Source organism: Lonchura striata, chromosome 7 (assembly GCF_050655825.1).
Source record: "Lonchura striata isolate lonStrDom1 chromosome 7, ASM5065582v1, whole genome shotgun sequence".
Lineage (NCBI taxonomy): Eukaryota > Metazoa > Chordata > Aves > Passeriformes > Estrildidae > Lonchura > Lonchura striata.
In genome coordinates this window covers 38,352,864-38,371,921 of record NC_140709.1, presented here as the reverse complement: position 1 = coordinate 38,371,921, position 19,058 = coordinate 38,352,864, and the positions used below count along the sequence as shown (strand labels likewise).

The window sequence follows — 19,058 nt, the reverse complement described above, 5'->3', positions numbered from 1 at the left end:
TCTGTACATCCTGTTCCTCATGGCGTATGTTGAAATATAAAACTGCATTCCAGATGTCTTTGCTGATCCATGCCTAAACATGATTGCTATCCTGTGGCTCAAATCAAAGGGAGGAATTTGCCTTAAAGATCATTTTATGACCTTGCCTTGATTATTCCAGGAAAGAACATGGAAAACTTTTTCTTGTAGCACCCTACAAAAACCGTATTTAGCCAAATAATATGAAGTCAGCATGTGTAGCTAAAATGTGTATGCTGGGATCCGTGCAACTCAGTGGAAAATCTCTATTTCCTCCTGTCTGTTTTTTAACAGTTTGAATGGCAAGCTTAAAATATTTTGGTACATTTTGTTTCATCTGCACTTGCATATTTCTCAGCTTGTTTGTGGAAGGTGCTACGTCAGCCTGTACAGTTACATACAGATGCATGGGTTAAATGGAGAAGTGGATTATTTTCAAAGGATCTTTAGGGAATTTCCTTCCCCTGGAACCCATGGAAATCAATTTTGACCGGTTTGCTTGATTGACATCAACAACTTGGAAGGCTGCAGTGTAAAGCAGTTTGGGAGATGCTGCAGCCCAAAAGGGATGCCAAACCCTCTGTGGTGCCAAGTGCTCCTGTGAAATGCTGAAGTCATCTCGCTTCACTTTAGCTTGCCAGCTGTTCATCCTGGGCTGAAGGGGAACTCCAAAGTGGCTTTCTGCTCCTTCACCCACTGGGGGAGCCTGGATGATGAAGTTAGCTGAGGTGCTTCACCAGACAGCTGACATGGCAAAGAGGATGGAACTGTGCAGGGCTGGGTTCAGCGCTGACACCCTCCAACATTCCCAACTTTGAGAGTTAAAGATATAACGCTTTGACCCCAAATCCTTTGAAGTTCTTGGGAGAATTGCCATCACCTTTAGAGGGCTTTGAATTAAACCCTATGAGATGTGCACAGCCTAGCTTAAAGGCTTTTGCATTAATTGTTGTCCATGCAAACCATAATCGTGGGTTGTTTCTTCCTGTGTGTTTTGGGTTTGGTTCTTGCATTCCTCTGACAAAAAATACTGCAGGATTTGAGAGCTGCAAAAGGAATGAGAAGTGGAGGGAACTCTTCCTTCCCAGCCTCTCTTATCTTTCCAAAGCCCCTTTGATGTTTTCCCCAAAAGTCAAAAGTTTCCAGGCTCTCCACTTTTGGGTTTCTAGCTGCTGACAAGCTGAGGATGTGCTTTGGACATTTCTCCTGGGTCATACAAAGCAGCAATGTCAGCCCTTGCTATCCATTTGGAAAGTTTCCTGTTTTCAGCCCTCTCCTCCTTGGAGTAACAGAGGAGGACAAAAAGCCTGGCTGGAGGGATGAATGCTGGAAATCATGGCTCTGGGAAAGGAATAATTTACACAAACCCTCGCTGCTTTTTGCGTAGCTCTGTTCTGACAGCATGGGCAGCCAATTGCAGACCACTGTCAGCTCACTTGAGGGTGTGGCTTGAGGAAGGCACCACCATGTTTGCTTTGTGCATGTCCTCATCATTTTATGCCTGACAGCACCATGGCAGGCAATTTTAACCTTCCATTTTTTTTACGTTTGGTCCTTAGTGACACTATTTCTAGCACGACTCCATTAGAGGCATTTGCAAAGGTTCTGCAAGGCAAGCAGGTCTTTCAGGATCTTTTGTCAGAGCTGAATCACAAATGTCATCCCCAGCTCCAAGTGACCCCTTGGGGCAGCCCAGTCTCATGGCACTCACCCATAGTGAGAAACCTGACGGCACCCAGCCTTTGGGAGCACCGCTATCCATGGCCAGCTGGTGTCTGGCCAAGGAGGACTGCAGCCAGAGTTTTGTTCTTTGTTGAAATCCAAAGTAAACAGCCTCCATGTAGAGGAGCCCTGATGGGATGGGGGCTGCTCTTCTCCATCCAGGCAGGGAAAGGCAGCATTTGCTACCACTTGCCCTGGGGAATATGAGATCCCCGTGGGAGCAGGCTGTGCACTGGGTATGGCAGTGAGCCTGGGAGGTGATGGACCTGCCTCCTTGAATCCTGAACCCATCTCTGGAGCTCTTAGGTGGGTGGGTGATTTAAGGATACCCCAAGTCCAACGTAACACAATGATTCATAGTGCTCCAGCATAACTTGGAAGCAGCACAAAGTTTCCTTTCTCACGTCAATGGCATGAAATCAGGGAGGTGATGATGTGAGAGGATTTCTCTAAAAGATGGTATTAAGGTTAGGCATCATGATAATCATGTATAATGCTGTTATCACAATCATATTGGTCTTGTTAATATCCACCTTTTAAAAAAATGCATTTGCTGTATTAAATATCATGATGATGGAACCATCATGCTTTGGTTCCAATGCCACAAAACAGGGTTTTTTTCCTCCCTGACTATCTTGCTTCAAACTTAGCCAGGGCACTGTAAAGCTAATTGTGCTCTTTCCATGTCCTGTGCCATCATCGATACCAAAGTTTCAGAAGTTACAAGCCAGGGAACCTGTCTGTTAAAGACATGGCCACCAGAACATAATCCAGCTCATCCATGAATGGGCCAGCTGTGCTGAGAAAAACCATAACTTGTTTTTGTTACATAAGGAATAAGATTTAGGATGCAAAGACCCAAAATCCAGGTATGTTGAGTAGGTAGAGACTGTTCTTTCCTTGTGTCATTGCTCTCAGGAACCTAATACTTCTCATACCAAACCACCACCATTCAGGTGGTTACTCTGCAGATGGAAGGAGCATCACCTGCTTATTTTATCTCATGTGCCCTCAGTGCCAAGATTTCTCCTTACTGCCTTTCATTCTTGCTTTGACATGTCCATGTATTTTAATATCCAAGTGTGTAAAAAGTCACAGTTTTTGCAACTCTTCAACTCTTTGGTGTTTTAGAAAGGGGAAACAGTCAGATTTTCTATTAGTCCTCTGCTAGAGCCTAATATAATAATTCTGTTTGGAAAGCAAGACCTTTTTAAAGGTGTTTAGAGTAACAGTACTCCAAGCAAACAAGAAATCCTGAACATTGCTGAGCTATTGGCACAGAATTGATGCAGAGTGTTTTGAAGGCTAACATGATGTTCATGTGTTACTTGCAGTTATTGAAGTGAACAAGAAGGATATAGTCTTCCTGATAGATGGCTCAACTGCTTTGGGGGCTGCCCCCTTTAATGCAATTCGTGATTTCGTTGCCAAAATTGTCCAAAGGCTGGAGGTTGGACCCGACCTGATCCAAGTGGCGGTGGCACAGTATGCGGACACTGTGAAGCCAGAATTTTATTTTAACACCCACCAGACCAGGAAGGATGTGATGGCTAATGTGAGGAAGATGAAGCTCATGGGTGGCACGACACTCAACACTGGCTCAGCACTGGACTTTGTGAGGGACAACTTCTTTACCAGTGCTGCCGGGTGCAGGATGGAGGAAGGTGTGCTCCCCATGCTGGTGCTCATCACTGGGGGTAAGTCCAGGGATGCTGTTGGCCAAGCTGCAGCAGAGATGAAGAGGAACAGGATAGTGACCCTTGCCGTTGGGTCAAGAAACGCTGACCTGGCAGAGCTTCAAGAAATTGCTCATGAACGAGATTTTGTGTTTAACCCGAACGACTTCCGCCTTCAGTTCATGCAAGCCATTCTTCCTGAAGTGCTGTCACCTATCCGGACACTCTCTGGAGGACTGATTGTCCCAGAGCCACCCTCAGGTAATTAGAGGCCTTTTTCTAATTCAGGAAGTGTGGTTTATAAGTTTGCCAATTCTTATTCTATGACATGTAAAGATAATGGGGAAAACCATACCAAATGCATGTTCCAGCATGGTTAAATGTGAGTGCATGAACAGGTCAGTGAACTTGGTAGTGTGCTTGTTGTTACAGATTTATGGTTCCTTCCTGGAGATTTTTGTCCCATTCTGATTTTGCCACCAACGTTTAAAGGGCTGGATGTTAAAGATGTGCTTTACTAGTTAGGTACCCAAATTGTTCAGTGGAGGATTTATTTTGCTCTTCTTAGGGTGCGTGTAGCCTATGAATGGGACACCTGTGATTGTTAAAGTCTCTTCCTCAGTCTGGGAATCATCCATAGTGGGTGTTTGTTCAGGAGAGTAGAGGTTTCTTTGGAGTGTAAAGAACATAAGCCAGTTTGTTTGTGGAGATGTTCAGAGCTGACATTGTTGGATGGAAACTCACCCTTTAACAACATACTTCATTTTCTTAGGATTTGCTCAGCTCGAACCCTAAGAGGTATGCAAGGATATTTCAGTATTTTCATTTAATCTGTTTGGAAGATTATCCAAAGCTCTATGAAGCCAGTGGAGTCTTTTTAGTTGTCCTTGCCATTGACATAAGTAGACTTTGGAAGAAACCAACTGATAGGGTCATGGCTTTTGAGGAAGTTCTAGGTGCATAGAAATTTTTCAAGAAAGTTCTAGGTGCATAGAAATTTTATACCAAATTTCTCAGGATTTCTTCACAATAGAGATGCTTGAGATGAAATCCATGTTGCACTAGATCATATTTGAACCTTTCTGTCTCATGGAATATGAACATTAGAAAATCAGGATTTCTTCCAGCTCCCAGTAAGATCAATAGTGAGGCTCCCACTGGCTTAAGTAGCTGTTGAATTGTGTTCATATTTTTTCTAGTTTCTCACGTAATTTACAATTATAAACCACAATGGAAAAGAAACAGAATGTTTGGAAAGAATCCTGAAAGAATTAAGGCATGTTTCTGATTTACATGAAAAGAAGGCATTTTGAAATCAGTTTGCCAATACTTGTCCTTAATGAAGATAAATATCACAGGACTTATCATTTAATAAGCTTTGTTTCAGAATGTGTTTCCAGCTAATACAGTTTTGCATGGCTATACACCAAAGCTGATGTTCTTATTTTTCAATGTAAATTAAAAATGTTCCTGTGTTTTCTCATTCTTTAAAGATCATTCATGCAGCTTCTCTATTTTTCCAGTCCTTTTTTTGTGCTCACAGCTATTCACACACACAATAAGTAAGGGACCATATTCTGCCCCTGTAAATTATTATTGATAGCAACAAAACTGATTTTGACACTGGGCAGTTGCATTTTAACCGGCTATTGTCTCACCCTGGGCCTTCAGTGGCACTTTTCTGGAAAAAATTTAAAATACAAAAAGCCAAGACAATCTGTAAAATCTGAGAGCAGTCCTTGTATTCCGAAGAGCCCTTTATTTCCTTTTCGTTCTGAATAGCTCAGTATTTATATATTTTATATACAGGACAGCAAGCTTACAGGGACAAGGCAAGCTAGAAAATGGATTAATCTAGCCAGAAATTATTTAAACAGAAATATAATGGGCAGAATTAGCAGTGGGCATAAATATATCCTGGAATAACTCATTTGGAGGAAGGCATCTAGGGGGATGTCTTGGATATCATCAGTTCTCCAAGATTCTGTTTAAAAGCCTGGCATTTTGATGTGTGATCTGGACATGTTTAGAGCAAAAAAAGAGCACAGGGTGATGGTTCTGTGGTGTCTTGGGGTGTACACCTATGTCCTGGATCTTGGAGATAGCCCAGGAAGGATTTAACCTTAAAAAAGGAAGTAAGAGCTGCCAAAAGTGGGAAACTTCTCCCCCTTCGACAGCCCACAAAATGGATGTCTATAACAAAAGACAGTAAAGTACAGAGCAGTATCCTCAGGTAGCTGTTGAGCCTGACATTTAAAAGAGTTGCTAATCCTTCCCTGCCCAATTCAGTAATTTCCAGCAAGGTCCTTGTTACTTCTGTGCTGATCACACCCTTGCTCCTCTCTCTCTCTCCCCAACTAACATGATTCACATGTGTGTACAGCATATGCTGCATGCACACATGATAAAAAAAGTTTCCATTTTTTGTTTTCTGTGATGTCTCATGTTGTTTTCTGTGCTCTACTGCAGTTCAAGTAACCAAAAGGGATATCATCTTTCTTTTGGATGGATCACTCAACGTCGGAAATGCCAACTTCCCCTTTGTGCGGGACTTTGTTGCCACCCTAGTTAACTACCTTGATGTCAGCAGTGACAAAATGCGAGTTGGCTTAGTGCAATTTAGCGACACTCCCAAAACTGAGTTCTCCCTGTACTCCTACCAAACCAAATCTGACATAATCCAGCGCTTGGGGCAGCTGAGGCCCAAGGGGGGGTCGGTGCTGAACACTGGCTCCGCACTGAACTTTGTGCTCTCAAATCACTTCACGGAGGCTGGTGGGAGCAGAATAAATGAACAAGTGCCCCAGGTCCTAGTCCTGGTGACGGCAGGGAGCTCTGCCGATCCCTTCCTCCAAGTTTCCAATGAATTAGCTCGGGCTGGAGTGCTGACCTTTGCTGTTGGCATTAGGAATGCGGATAAGGCAGAACTTGAAAAGATTGCCTTTAATCCAAGAATGGTGTATTTTATGGATGATTTCAGTGCTCTGGCAGCTTTACCACAGGAGTTAAATAAGCCTATAACAACATATGTTAGTGGAGGTGTGGAAGAGGTTCCACTCGCCCCAACAGGTAATACCTACCTTCCTGCATGTTGACTGCATGAAGTTAATCTTGTTTAAGTAAATTTCTTGTTTCCACTGTATGCCTTGACACATGTCCAAGCCCTGAGTCATCTAAGTGGTTATGGCTGTGCTTAACTTGATGATCTTTAAGGTCCCTTCCAAACCAAACCATTCTATGATTCTATGAATACATGGCTTGACACTGTATGAATTTTGTTCAAGTCATTGCTACCACACCTTAAAAGCAAAGTTTTAAGTCTTTTGGTAGGTCAGGACCACAGGAGGATCTGAGTGAGTCTGTGCCCACCACTCACTGACTCTGGTGTTCCCTTGCTGTTCCCATAATAGGGCCACAACCTGTAACTGCATCTTGTGCAGTAAATCAGGCAATGGGAGTATGAGATTTTGACCACAAGAAGTGGCGTGGAAAGATTAAAGTCATGCCAAAGAGCACACAGAAGCAGAGGTCTAGCCAGGAACAGGTGGTCAAATCCATCCCCAGAACCTCTTGGTCAAAGTGGTGTCATCAGGCTGTCACAGAGGCTGGATTTGACTCCAGAAATTCAGTTATCCTACAATATTAAACCCAAAGACTTTTGGCAAGTTTAACCGTCTTTAAACAGGTATTTTCTCATTAATTATATTATTGTGGCTATGTGCCCAGGAAGACATAGGAACAACTGGGATGAGTTAGTCATTGAAAGGATACGATTTAAGATTAATATGAAGGTACAGGAGGCTTGGGTTTGCCTTGGGTATTCAATGAGATTGAAAGGGCATCAAATTGAAACAGGTGAAAGGCTTTATGGATTTAGATGCTCTTCGTGATGCAAGTGGGAGAAGATCCAGAAAATGCTTTGTGTACATGTGCATGAACTGTCTGTTTGTTGTCTACTGAGCCTTTAAATAGGAAAAAAAACCCAACCAACCCTCACTTCTGCTTTATTCCTTGTCTGTATTGTCAACATATTGCTAGACCTAAAACATGACTGAACCAGCCAATTAATGATGTGATCTGGTGTGATACAGTATGTGATATTTTCATCTGGTGCACAAATTTATTGAGTCTTAGGATAGACATGTCCTTGCTTCCCCTTCTTCCTCAGATGCTGTATAGTTCTGAAGACTTTGAATACTTTGGTAAATGAGAATATTGAAGGATTGAAACCCAGCTAACTTGCAGACAATTTTCTAGGATGACATACGAGAAGAAAAATGCTTTACTTTCTTTTTTCCTCCCCTCTTTTCATTTGTGAATTTATTCTAGAAAGCAAGAAAGATGTTTTATTCCTGATTGATGGCTCAGCCAACCTCTTGGGCAGCTTTCCTGCCGTCCGGGATTTTGTACACAAAGTCATTTCTGACCTGAACGTGGGTTCCGATGCCACACGAGTCGCTGTAGCTCAGTTCAGCGACACCATCCAAGTCGAATTTGACTTTAATGAATACTCATCCAAGCAAGATATGCTTGTCAAAGTGAAAAGGATGAAGATTAAAACTGGGAAGCAGCTGAACATTGGAGCTGCACTTGATGAGGCTATAAGAAGACTGTTTGTGAAGGAAGCTGGAAGCAGGATTGAAGAAGGGGTTCCCCAGTTTTTGGTCCTCCTTGTTGCTGGGAGATCAACTGATGATGTGGAGGAGCCATCAGATGTTCTGAAGCACACTGGAGTTGTAACCTTTGGTATCAAAGCCAGAAATGCTGACCCCGTAGAGCTGGAAAGGATTGTTTACGCCCCGCAATTCCTTCTGAACGTCGAATCCCTCCAACGGATTTCAGAGCTTCAGCCACACATAGTCAACCTGTTGAGAACAGTCCAGCTTCAACCAGCAGGTACAGGGAGCCTCGGGGTTTCCAAGAGGCTGAAAGACATGACTTACATGCCCCACTCAATTGGTAACTGGAGCATCTGGGTCTGCTGATGTTTAAAACAATTGTGTAGAAACTGCTGTTGTACTTGGAGTTTCCTCTGCTCACACTCTCATCTGGCTAAGCATTAAGTGCCAAACCAAATTCTGATGATAAATGAGGAAAATGCCTTTGTTCAGCAGCAAGAGCTGCAGCTGGTGCTGTTTCCAGTGTGTAAAATATGGGACAAACCTGAAATAACAGGACATTGTTGCCCCAGAGATGTTGCATTAATTGATGTGCAATGCTGGGCATAGGCTAAAAGAAGCAAATACTGGCTTGTCTCAAGTTCTATTTCCATCTTCCCTCTTCTGGAGGAGTGGATTCCAGCACACTGGATTCACTCTTGCTCTGTTATCTCTTCCAGGATATGATGGCAGTTTCTCCATGTTCTACATACACACCAATAAATCAGATGCTCTTGACTCAGTTACCATTCAAGCACAGTAGATGAAATGGATTAATTGAAGAATAATTTTTAAAAGGTCTTTAAAAGAATTACGTGGCCACAGGAACAAATTTACACCACAGCACTGGAAATTATGCATGTCCAGATGTGTGATTTCCTGAGGCAGCCCTAATTGGAGCATTGGCTTGTCTCCCAAAAGGAGGTGGAAACAAGGAAAAGTAAGATCCATCTCTTCTCTCCATAAAGGGATAGATGGACTTAGAACCATAGAAACATGAAATAGGCCTGGAAGGAATCTTAGGGTGCCATCTGCTACACACCCTTGTCCCCTGCAGGATCTTTTTGCCCAGAACTAGATGACATTGATCTATTCTGTTCTGGAAACCTTGTGGGAGACTTCCCAGATTCCATAGCCAATTGGTGCAGTTGCTTTTATCAGACAACACCTTCCTTTCATGTCACTCTTCTGTCTCCCTAGTCATAGTTTAAGTGTTCTGCATTTCCTTCAATCTGAGCAGGACACAGATGTCAGCTTGCTCCCAAATTTTCATCTTTTATCTACTTTAGATAGACGAAAATATTTTAGATTTTTCTGCAGCCCTTTTGTCTACTTTAGGCTTGACACGTAGGTCTTGTCTCAATCCTCATGTCACCAGCTGTGTACCCAGCTCATTCAATCCTTCCTTGTAAGTCTTGTAGGTTTTCTTCTACCTTTTCACCCTTGCCTCCCCAGCATCAGCCTGCTCCAAATGAGCACAACGACATCCCCGGTCATCTCTTACCCTATCTTTCCATGCAGATTCATGACTCTTGCCATACTTGTGCAGTTTCTGTCTCAACGAAGATTTGTGCAAGCAGTGCTCTTGAATTCTATCCTCCCTTTTAAAACCATTTCTGTCTTGTCCAGACCATTTGGAATTCCTTTGATCACCAAGGACTATTAATAATTGTGCTATTTGCACAGGAACAGCAGCATCCACCCAGTTTCCCTAGTATTCTTGGCTAAAAGACATCCATTCTATAGGAGCAACCATATTTTTTTCTTCTTTGTCTGCTACACAGGGATTTTTAATAGGACTTTTCCATTGTTCCTGAACTTTAGAGGAAGTATATGAAACTGGGATACACCAGGCAATGTCTGCTCCCTCTTCCCACCTATATCAATATTCCTCTCCTATGCATTAACCCACCAGGTTTCCAACAATCCTCTTAAGAAATCATTTTGATCTGAAATCTGGATTAAGAATTCAACTGCCCTCTTTATACAGCTAAGCATTCTTAAGTAGATAATTAATATTTTCTTCAGAGGGGCAGATCATGCTCTTGCTTGTCCCACTCAACCTTGCTCTAAACAAGCCACAGTAGTGTTTGGGATGTCATCCAGCAGTTGCTGTGTTTGAGAGCCAGTGATGTTTTCTGCTTGGCCCAGCCAAAGCTTTGCAATTCTGTTGGTCAATAGCATAACAGGTCAAAGTTCTCTGATTTTTGACACTTCATGTTCTTGATTTTGAGATTTGTTTGTTTCTTTGTGGTTTTTGTCTGACTTTTTTTGGGGGAAGAATAGTTTGGTCACAATTAGCATGTTTTTTTCTTCCTGAAGATAGTAAAGAAAAAAAACGACCAGTATCTAGAATTTTAGAAGAGCATTTCAGCATTTTTAGCTGGATGACCTCTACAGCAATTTCTTAATTTATTTTCAGAACTATTTATTTCTAAGTTCAGTAATGCACCAGAAAAGCTTTTCTCTCCCTCTCTTCACCATCTCCCTGTGAGCACTCCCTGTATGCCATTTCATCCAGAAACTCATTGTTTCTTGGGAACAAAAGATCCCAGGCTCCTGTTGCACACTGCAAAGCCACATGCCACCTTCCCATGCCCCTTGGGAGCTGTTGGCTTCTCCCATCCTCAGGTAGCAGATGGCACCCAGAAGTCCCTTGGCACCCTATTTCCTATGGGTCTATGATTCTATGACTTGGTGGGTGCACTGCATTCCATTTTCCACCAGCTTCCACCCATCTGCCCCCTCAGAAGGGATTGTGTCCAGTGGCAAAGGAACTGAACCACTTTTCTTGACACCTTGCCTTCCCCTCCCTGAGCTTTGTTCTCCTTCAGTTCAAGTTCAATGTATGAGGAGAATATTAACCACTGCAAAAGAGAATCTCACTTTCCCTCCCCCCACTTCCCTTACTTGTCTCAAACAATAGTTGAGAAAGGTGAGAAGAAGGATGTGGTGTTTCTGATCGATGGCTCGGATGGTGTCAGAAGAGGTTTCCCTCTCCTGAAGACGTTTGTCCAAAGAGTTGTCGAGAGCCTGGACATTGGCCGCGACAAGGTGCGCGTGGCTGTCGCACAGTACAGCAACACCATACAGCCCGAGTTCTTGCTGGACACCCACGAGGACAAAGCAGATCTCGTCAGCGCCATCCAGCAGCTGAAGCTCATGGGAGGGTCTCCTCTGAACACGGGGGCAGCCCTCGACTATCTCATCAAGAACGTGTTCACGGTGTCAAGCGGCAGCAGGATAGCGGAGGGCGTCCCGCAGTTCCTGATCCTGCTGACTGCTGACCGATCCCAGGATGATGTCAGGAGGCCCTCAGTGGTCCTGAAAACGAGTGGCACAGTACCCTTTGGCATTGGGATTGGAAACGCTGACCTCACAGAGCTGCAGACCATTTCCTTCCTCCCAGATTTTGCTATCTCTGTGCCTGACTTCAGCCAGCTGGACTCAGTGCAGCAGGTCGTCTCCAACAGAGTCATCCGGCTGACCAAGCAAGAGATAGAATCACTTGCCCCTGACCTGGTTTTTACATCACCCAGCCCAGGTGAGAAGATGTTTGTGTCTGCATTGAGAGCCAGTGGCAAAATATGATGTTTAGTAACATCATGGCTGCAACACAAACTGAGAAAAGCAAAGATGGTCATGGCTAAGATTCCAAGTTTGTCATGGTCCCCCTGTTGGTGCACTCAGGGTTGGCAGGAGCTGTGCAATTAAACTGAGCCACCTTTAAGCCCAGTCCCTCGAGGTGGTCCATCCTGTATGCCCACATGGAAGACGCACAAAGTGAATGCTATTGCCTTAATCTTATTTTAAGTGGATGGATTTTAAGTCCATGCTGTTCCTTCTGGAATGGAAATTGTGTCATTTAGATGCTACAGGGACACCTTCACACTACTATAAATCAAGGTCAGCTTTTTGCTAAATAAGACATGCTGATTTTTCCTACTTTTGCCTCCCTCATTCACTGAGGAAAGGGAAATTGGAAGCGGGCATCAGGAGAAGGATCAGATCTTACATTTCTGGTCCCTCTTGGAATGAAATCCAGCCAGCATATGCCTGGGATGAAGAGTATCCAGCCCATATCAGCTCCTTAGAAATTCACCGTCCTACTCTGTTCATTCCCTTCTCAGCTAGACTGCTTTCCTCCATCTCCATTTATCAGTGTGATATTCTGCGATAATTCAGGCTCTGAATTATCTGAATTACCACTGCAGAAAACACTTTATTAGGAATTAAAAAATCATCCTTGGAAAGACAGAAGGTGAGAGAATAATAGGATAGAATCTTTCCTAGAGGGTAAAGCCAAAGAAAGAGGGGTGGTTCTGAATGTAAAGCAACCTGCCCTGAGTAAGAACTACCACCAAGCTACATTTTCTCAGGTGGAGATCTCACAATGAATTGCTGTTCCAGTTGTCCCGTTGGTCCCTCTTGCTTCCTTTGCTCTAGAATTTGCTGGTTTTGCACCCTCTGGGATGTACCTAGCAGACTGGTTGTGTCTCTGGGTTGAACCCAGAGCTTCCTGCTGGGGCTTCCAGGAGTTATCCCAGGCAGGGAGACAAGGAGTACTGTCCCCATGGCCAGAGGCATGGGTCAGTGGTGTAGATGATGAGCTTAGTTGCTCTCCATAAGCAATTCCTGGTGCTTCTTCTGACCAATGCCTTCTCTCCTGCAGCGGGTGTGAAGAGGGACGTCGTGTTCCTGGTTGACGGCTCCCGCTACGCCGCCCAGGAGTTCTACCTCGTCCGCGACCTCATCGGGAGGATCGTGAACAACCTGGACGTGGGCATCGACACCACCAGGATTTCGGTGGTCCAGTTCAGCGATCATCCCCACGTGGAGTTCCTGCTCAACACCCACTCCACCAAGGATGAGGTGCAGAACGCCGTGAGGCAGCTGCGGTCCAAAGGTGGCCAGCAGGTGAATGTGGGGGAGGCCCTGGAGTTTGTGGCCAAGACCATCTTCACCCGACCCTCCGGGAGCCGCATAGAGGAGGGCGTCCCGCAGTTCTTGATCATCCTCTCCTCCCGCAAGTCCGATGATGACTTTGAGTATCCATCCCTCCAAGTCAAGCAAGTGGGGGTGGCACCTATGATGATAGCAAAGAACGTGGATACTGAAGAGATGATACAGATTTCCCTTAGTCCTGAATACATATTCCAAGTTTCCAGCTTCCAGGAACTGCCCAGCCTCGAGCAGAAGCTGCTGACTCCAATTGAAACCCTGACTGTGGACCAAATCAGGCGGCTGCTGGGAGATGTGCAACCCCCCGTAGGTAAGGCACTGGCTCTCTCTGGGCTGCTACTCAAACAAATGTTGCCCAAAAGACCTTCTCTTTAAGTCAAGATTTTCGTTAGTTAAAAACAAAGTCATAGCACATATACAATTTTAGAAGGAAAGCTTTAGACAGATGGCAATTCTACCCAAGTACCTAAATACATTATAACCTATGATTTTCAAGTCAAGTACCTAAACATGGCACCTATTTGGGTCAATTTCAATTCAAATACACAATGTATACAATTGCCTAGTCCTACTGAGGAGCCCTCTAGGAAACAGGCATACATCTGGGGCAAAATAAAGCTGGAAACATTGACAAATCCAGGGAAGAGTATTGATGAATGAAACTCTGAGTAATACATGCTTCAAACAACAGGCAGATACACATTCCCACTTGCACACAGGCCCTTTTGGAACGGTTCCCTGAAGAACCATGTTGAAAGTTGGCCAAAATATGCCACATGGTTCTACCTCACATGACAGCAGATCACACAGAAATCCTCCAGCAAAGCTTAAGCAAAGGCTTGGCACGCCAATAATTTCCTCTCTTCTCGCTTCCCCGCAGATGTTTCTGGAGATGAAAAGGACATAGTGTTCCTCATTGACAGCTCTGACAGCGTTCAGGCAGATGGGCTTGCTCATATTCGGGATTTCATCAGCAGAATTGTCCAGCAGCTGGAAGTGGGGCCGAACAAAGTGCGGATTGGGGTGGTGCAGTTCAGCAATAGTATCTTCCCCGAGTTCTACTTGAAGACCCACAAGTCCAAAAATGCCGTCCTGGAAGCCATCCGCCGCTTGAGGCTTAGAGGTGGGTCCCCCCTGAACGCTGGCAAAGCCCTTGACTTTGTGGTGAAGAACTACTTCATCAAGTCTGCGGGGAGCAGGATAGAAGATGGAGTGCCCCAGCACCTGGTCGTCATCCTTGGAGACCGGTCCCAGGATGACGTGGACAGACCTGCCAGAGTGATCACTTCCACAAACATCAAACCTCTGGGTGTTGGAGCCAGGAATGTGGACAGGGACCAGCTGCAGGTCATTACCAATGATCCTGGGCGTGTGCTTGTGGTGCAGGACTTCACGGGACTCTCAACCTTAGAAAAGAGGGTGCAGAACATTCTTGATGAGCTCCCAATACCTACAACAGACTCACCTGGACCATTCCCACCTGGTAAGCCTGCTATTCACCCTGGAGGCTTTTCTGAACAGAGTATAGATGGTATTTGTATAAAGTGAAAATGATGCTGTAATAACACCTTTTGATTCCCAAACCTTTAGTTGCATTGATTAAAAAATTTCTTTGAAGTTGTTGAGTTAGGAAAGAATATAGTAAAATCTGAAAGGAGATGAGGGTGCCTATCAGAAGTAATGCTGTATGAAGTGTTATACAAAAATTTTCTTGTATGGATGTAAAATCCAGCCAAGAGTCAATGAAATTAAAATGTTAGAAAGGAGAGAGAAATTTAATTTGCAAAGTCCTACTTCACAATGCTCTGAGCAGCTTAAATGTTATAGATGCTGCAAGCAATTACTAACAACTGTATTTTCTTTGTAATCTTTTCAGGAAGTAAAAAGCAAGCTGACATTGTGTTTTTGCTGGATGGCTCCATCAATCTGGGGAGAGATAACTTCCAAGAAGTTCTCCAGTTTGTCTACTCTGTGGTGGATGCCATTTACAGGGATGGCGACTCTATCCAGGTAGGACTGGCCCAGTACAACTCGGATGTCACTGATGAATTTTTCCTCAAGGACCACTCCACCAAAGCTCAGATTTTAGATGCTATCAACAAAGTTATCTACAAAGGCGGGCGAGTGGCGAACACCGGTGCGGCCATCAAGCACATCCAGGAAAGACACTTTGTGAAGGAGGCTGGCAGCAGGATTGACCAGAGGGTGCCCCAGATCGCCTTCATCGTCACGGGTGGGAAGTCTACGGATGATGGTCCAAGGGCCTCCTTGGAAATCGCGCAGAAAGGCGTCAAGGTGTTCGCAGTCGGTGTGAAGAACATTGACCTGAAGGAAGTCAGCCTGCTGGCCAGTGAGAACGCCATGAGTTTCAGGGCATCCACAGCCCAGGAGCTGTCGGAGCTGAATGAGCAGGTCCTGGTCACACTGGAAGCTGCCATGGAGGAGAGATTGTGCCCAGCACCAACAGATGTGACAAGAGGTAAGAACAATCCCTTCATGATGTTCCCAGGTCATTCTCAGGGGTGGATTTTAATGTTCAATGTGTTTTGATGGACTTGTCTGTCCTACTGTTGTGCTTTGCCTATGGTCTGAGGTGCAGGATGGGCTCCTTTCTCCTCCAGGAGTCTGATGGAGGCTGCAAACTTTTGGTACAAGAGTTGCCTGTCTATGGACTTCAGCCTGTGAATGACTGGAGTGACATCACCACAGAGGTGCCATCGTGGTGGAACTCATTTCCCATGTGACAGCTAGGCACTAAATCATTGGTCTCTGACCACCACATTTAGACTTTGGACTAAATCCCACTTTGGACTAAATCCCACTTTGGACTTTCTCACAGGGACATGCTACCAATATTACCTTGGCAGACCAACTTGTTTCTTGCCAAAATGAAAAGTGATGCCCCTTGTTTCCCCTCCCTGTGTCTATTACAATATAATCAAAATTTTTGTCCATTCAGGCATGCATGGTATGCTGGAAATCACAGAATCACAGGATTCTAGTATAGTTTTAGTAGGAGGGCACTCCAAATATAATCTCGTTACAACTTCCCTGCCATGAATCACCTCCCACTATCCCAGGTTGCTTCAAGCCCCGTCCAACCTGACCTTGAACACTTCCAGGCATGGGGCAGCCACAGCTTCTCTGGGCAACCTCTGCTAGGGCCTCCCCATCCTCTCAGGGAAGGATTTCTTCCCAATATCCCATCTTTCCCTGCCCTCTGGCAATGGGAAGCCATTCCCCCTGCTGTCACTCCAGGATCTTGTCCAAAGTATATGTCCCAGCTCTCTTGTAACCCCTTTAGACAATGGAGGGGAAAACCAGAATTTCCCTTGCCAGATCATCCAGGATACCCACCTGGTCTCATGACAGGTATATAAGGAAAAAAACAGAGTGGTTGTAGTTTATGGTAAAATTGCCGTAAGAAGGAATCCCATGGTTACTTCAGAAGCCAAGCAGGGGAATTGTGGTAAGTGAGCTGGTATTGCTGTCAGATCAGACTCCCAGCAGCTGCTTTTACTTACTACATTAGAGTCAGTCCTACTCCCAGCACGGCTGATCATGGCTCAGCCCTCTGACTTTGAGCAGAGGCATCTCCTAAGCCTCTGGAGAAGTGGAAAGAGAGGCACAACAGCCCTGAGCTGAGCAGCAGCTCCAGCTAAGAAAAACTGAGTGCTGGGAATAGCAAACCACTGCTGGTGGTATTAACTTATCCCAAGTGTGGATAAGATATTAACCAGGCAGTGTGGCTAATATCAAAGAGAAATCAAACACCTTCCTGTGATTCTCTGAGTGTCACTTCCAGCACAGGCAGAAGGTGCACACTGTACAAGTACTGACAGGTTTCCATGTGCTGGAGAGAGAAAAGCAGTCTTAGCTGCCTGATGAAAATGCAAGTTTCTCTTGGACTTGGTTTAGGCAGCTCGTCCCAGTGCTAAAATTAAAAAAAGTAAATTAATAAAACACAAGTTTTCCCAGGTTATCACTGCTATGGTGAAAGGAAACAGAAGGCGCTTGTGCAGCAATTGGTGTCAGTTCTTGATGCAGTGCCCTCATTAACTACTAAAGGAGTAATTAGAAAAGCCAGTACTTGAAAACCAATCATTGCATTGCTCCATGATGCTCTTCTCTCTTTCTTCATTCCCCTCTCAGACTGTGACTTAGATGTGATAATTGGCTTCGATGTCAGTGATGTTGGGCCCGGTCAAAACATCTTCAGCTCCCAGCGAGGCCTGGAGTCGAGAGTGGAGTCCGTGCTGAACAGGATAATGCAGATGCAGAAGATCAGCTGCACTGGCAACCAGGCACCCAACGTCAGGGTGGCCATCATGGCCCAGGCCCAGGGGGGACCCGTGGAGGGGCTGGACTTCTCTGAGTACCAGCCCGAGCTCTTGGAGAGGTTCCTGGACATGCGGACCCGCGGGCCCTATTACCTCAGGGCAGACACACTGAGGTCCTACCTGAGCAAATTCCGATCCTCGCCCGCTGGCAGCACCAAGGTGAGTCAGGGTCAAGACCTCTGGGCTGGTATTGGCCAGCAAAGCTGACTTCTGATGTCCTTAGGTTGGTAAAGAAACTGTAAATTCATAATAATTTTAAAAAATTAATTAAATTAATTGAATTTATTCACCATAAATGTAGTCACTTAAGCCCTACTTGTTTGCTGCACTGCATTGTCACAGTCCTGTCCTGACAATTGATGAGCATCACTGCAGCCAGTTCCCACAGTCACTGCTTAGCTGCAAATGATTGATCTCCAGATATTTCCTGTGTTGTGCTCTATCAACACCTGTATGATGTACAGGAACAGGAATGTACAGGAACCTGGCACAGGAATGCAGAGCTTCATGGCCTGGAAAAGGTGTGGAAGTCCCCTCACTCTCTCTCAGATGAAGCACTGGAAAAAGGCACTTCAGGTTGCATATAGATTGTGATTCACACCTGAAATATTCTGGGTCCTGATGGAAATTTGTTTCTCTCCCAGGTCATAATCCATTTTACTGATGGTGTAGATGAGCCAATAAATCAGCTGGAGGCTGCTTCGTCCACTTTACACTCAGAAGGTAATTTTTTTGCTCTTCTAGGCAGTGATTATAGTCCATGTTATCATATAGCCCATTTTACCACAATTTATCCTAAATTCATCTGCTTTTGATAGTACAGGCTAAGGATTTTGTGAGTTCTACATGCACTTGCTATTCTTCACTGCCTTCCTGTGATGTTTAACTGCCTGCTGCCACCTAAGCATGTGGGCAACTTACACTGGATCTGTTTGAAGATCCTTGATCTCTATTGAAAAGGCTTTCAATCAAAGATATGGATAACCATGTGTTCTCACAGGGGAGAGGTGTGCAGGCCCTGCAGAGCACCTCTCCCCATCACACATCCCCTTCTGCTTCTCTGCCAGGAGTCAATGCTCTCATCTTCGTCGGGCTGGACCGAGTGACCAACTTTGACAGGGTGATGCAGCTGGAGTTTGGCCGTGGATTCACCTACAACAGACCACTCAGAGTTAATCTGCTGGACTTGGATTTTGAGCTGGCAGAGCAGCTTGTAAGTATCTTGGCACAGGCAGTGCTGCCTTGTAATGCTGGAGGAAAGCCCACGGCTGGATCTCCAGCAGGGTTGAGCCGTGGCTGGATTACACCCTCTTGGCTCTGCTCCTCTCCCCTCCCTGCCTCACGTCAGCTCTTTCCACAGATGCCACAGCAAACAAAGTTCAGAGCAGATCACGGTCTCTTCCCACTCCTGAAGAAACCCTACTCCAGCTGAGGCTTTAGGTCAAATGGGATGGGCTAAGATGCCATCAAAAGCTGCAGTGCCAAAAACCCGCCCTCTGCCTGTGTTTACACTGTTGTTTTTTTTTAACTTTACAGTAATGCCCTGTCGTGCCTGGTCAGTGCTAAACCTCTTGTAGAAGCGTTGCTTTCGAGGTTTCTTTCCCTGATCTCATGCACTGCCTGTATTTTAGACATGCTTTTACAAATGAAGGAGTTACCCTTTAAATCCCTTCCAACCTAAC

General features: G+C 45.0%; 1 protein-coding gene across 1 annotated transcript in view; it reads left to right on the top strand.

Annotated features, from left to right (window-relative positions):
* COL6A3 (collagen type VI alpha 3 chain) overlaps positions 1–19,058 on the top strand; it is a 58,350-nt gene that overhangs the window by 16,378 nt on the left and 22,914 nt on the right. Inside the window, exons 5-14 of the mRNA XM_085585592.1 lie at positions 3,075–3,677; positions 5,886–6,485; positions 7,746–8,312; positions 11,001–11,618; positions 12,747–13,346; positions 13,917–14,519; positions 14,913–15,515; positions 17,189–17,535; positions 18,021–18,099; positions 18,444–18,589. Of these exons, the coding sequence (XP_085441718.1) occupies positions 3,075–3,677; positions 5,886–6,485; positions 7,746–8,312; positions 11,001–11,618; positions 12,747–13,346; positions 13,917–14,519; positions 14,913–15,515; positions 17,189–17,535; positions 18,021–18,099; positions 18,444–18,589 (4,766 nt within the window). The remainder of the gene's footprint in view (positions 1–3,074; positions 3,678–5,885; positions 6,486–7,745; positions 8,313–11,000; positions 11,619–12,746; positions 13,347–13,916; positions 14,520–14,912; positions 15,516–17,188; positions 17,536–18,020; positions 18,100–18,443; positions 18,590–19,058) is intronic.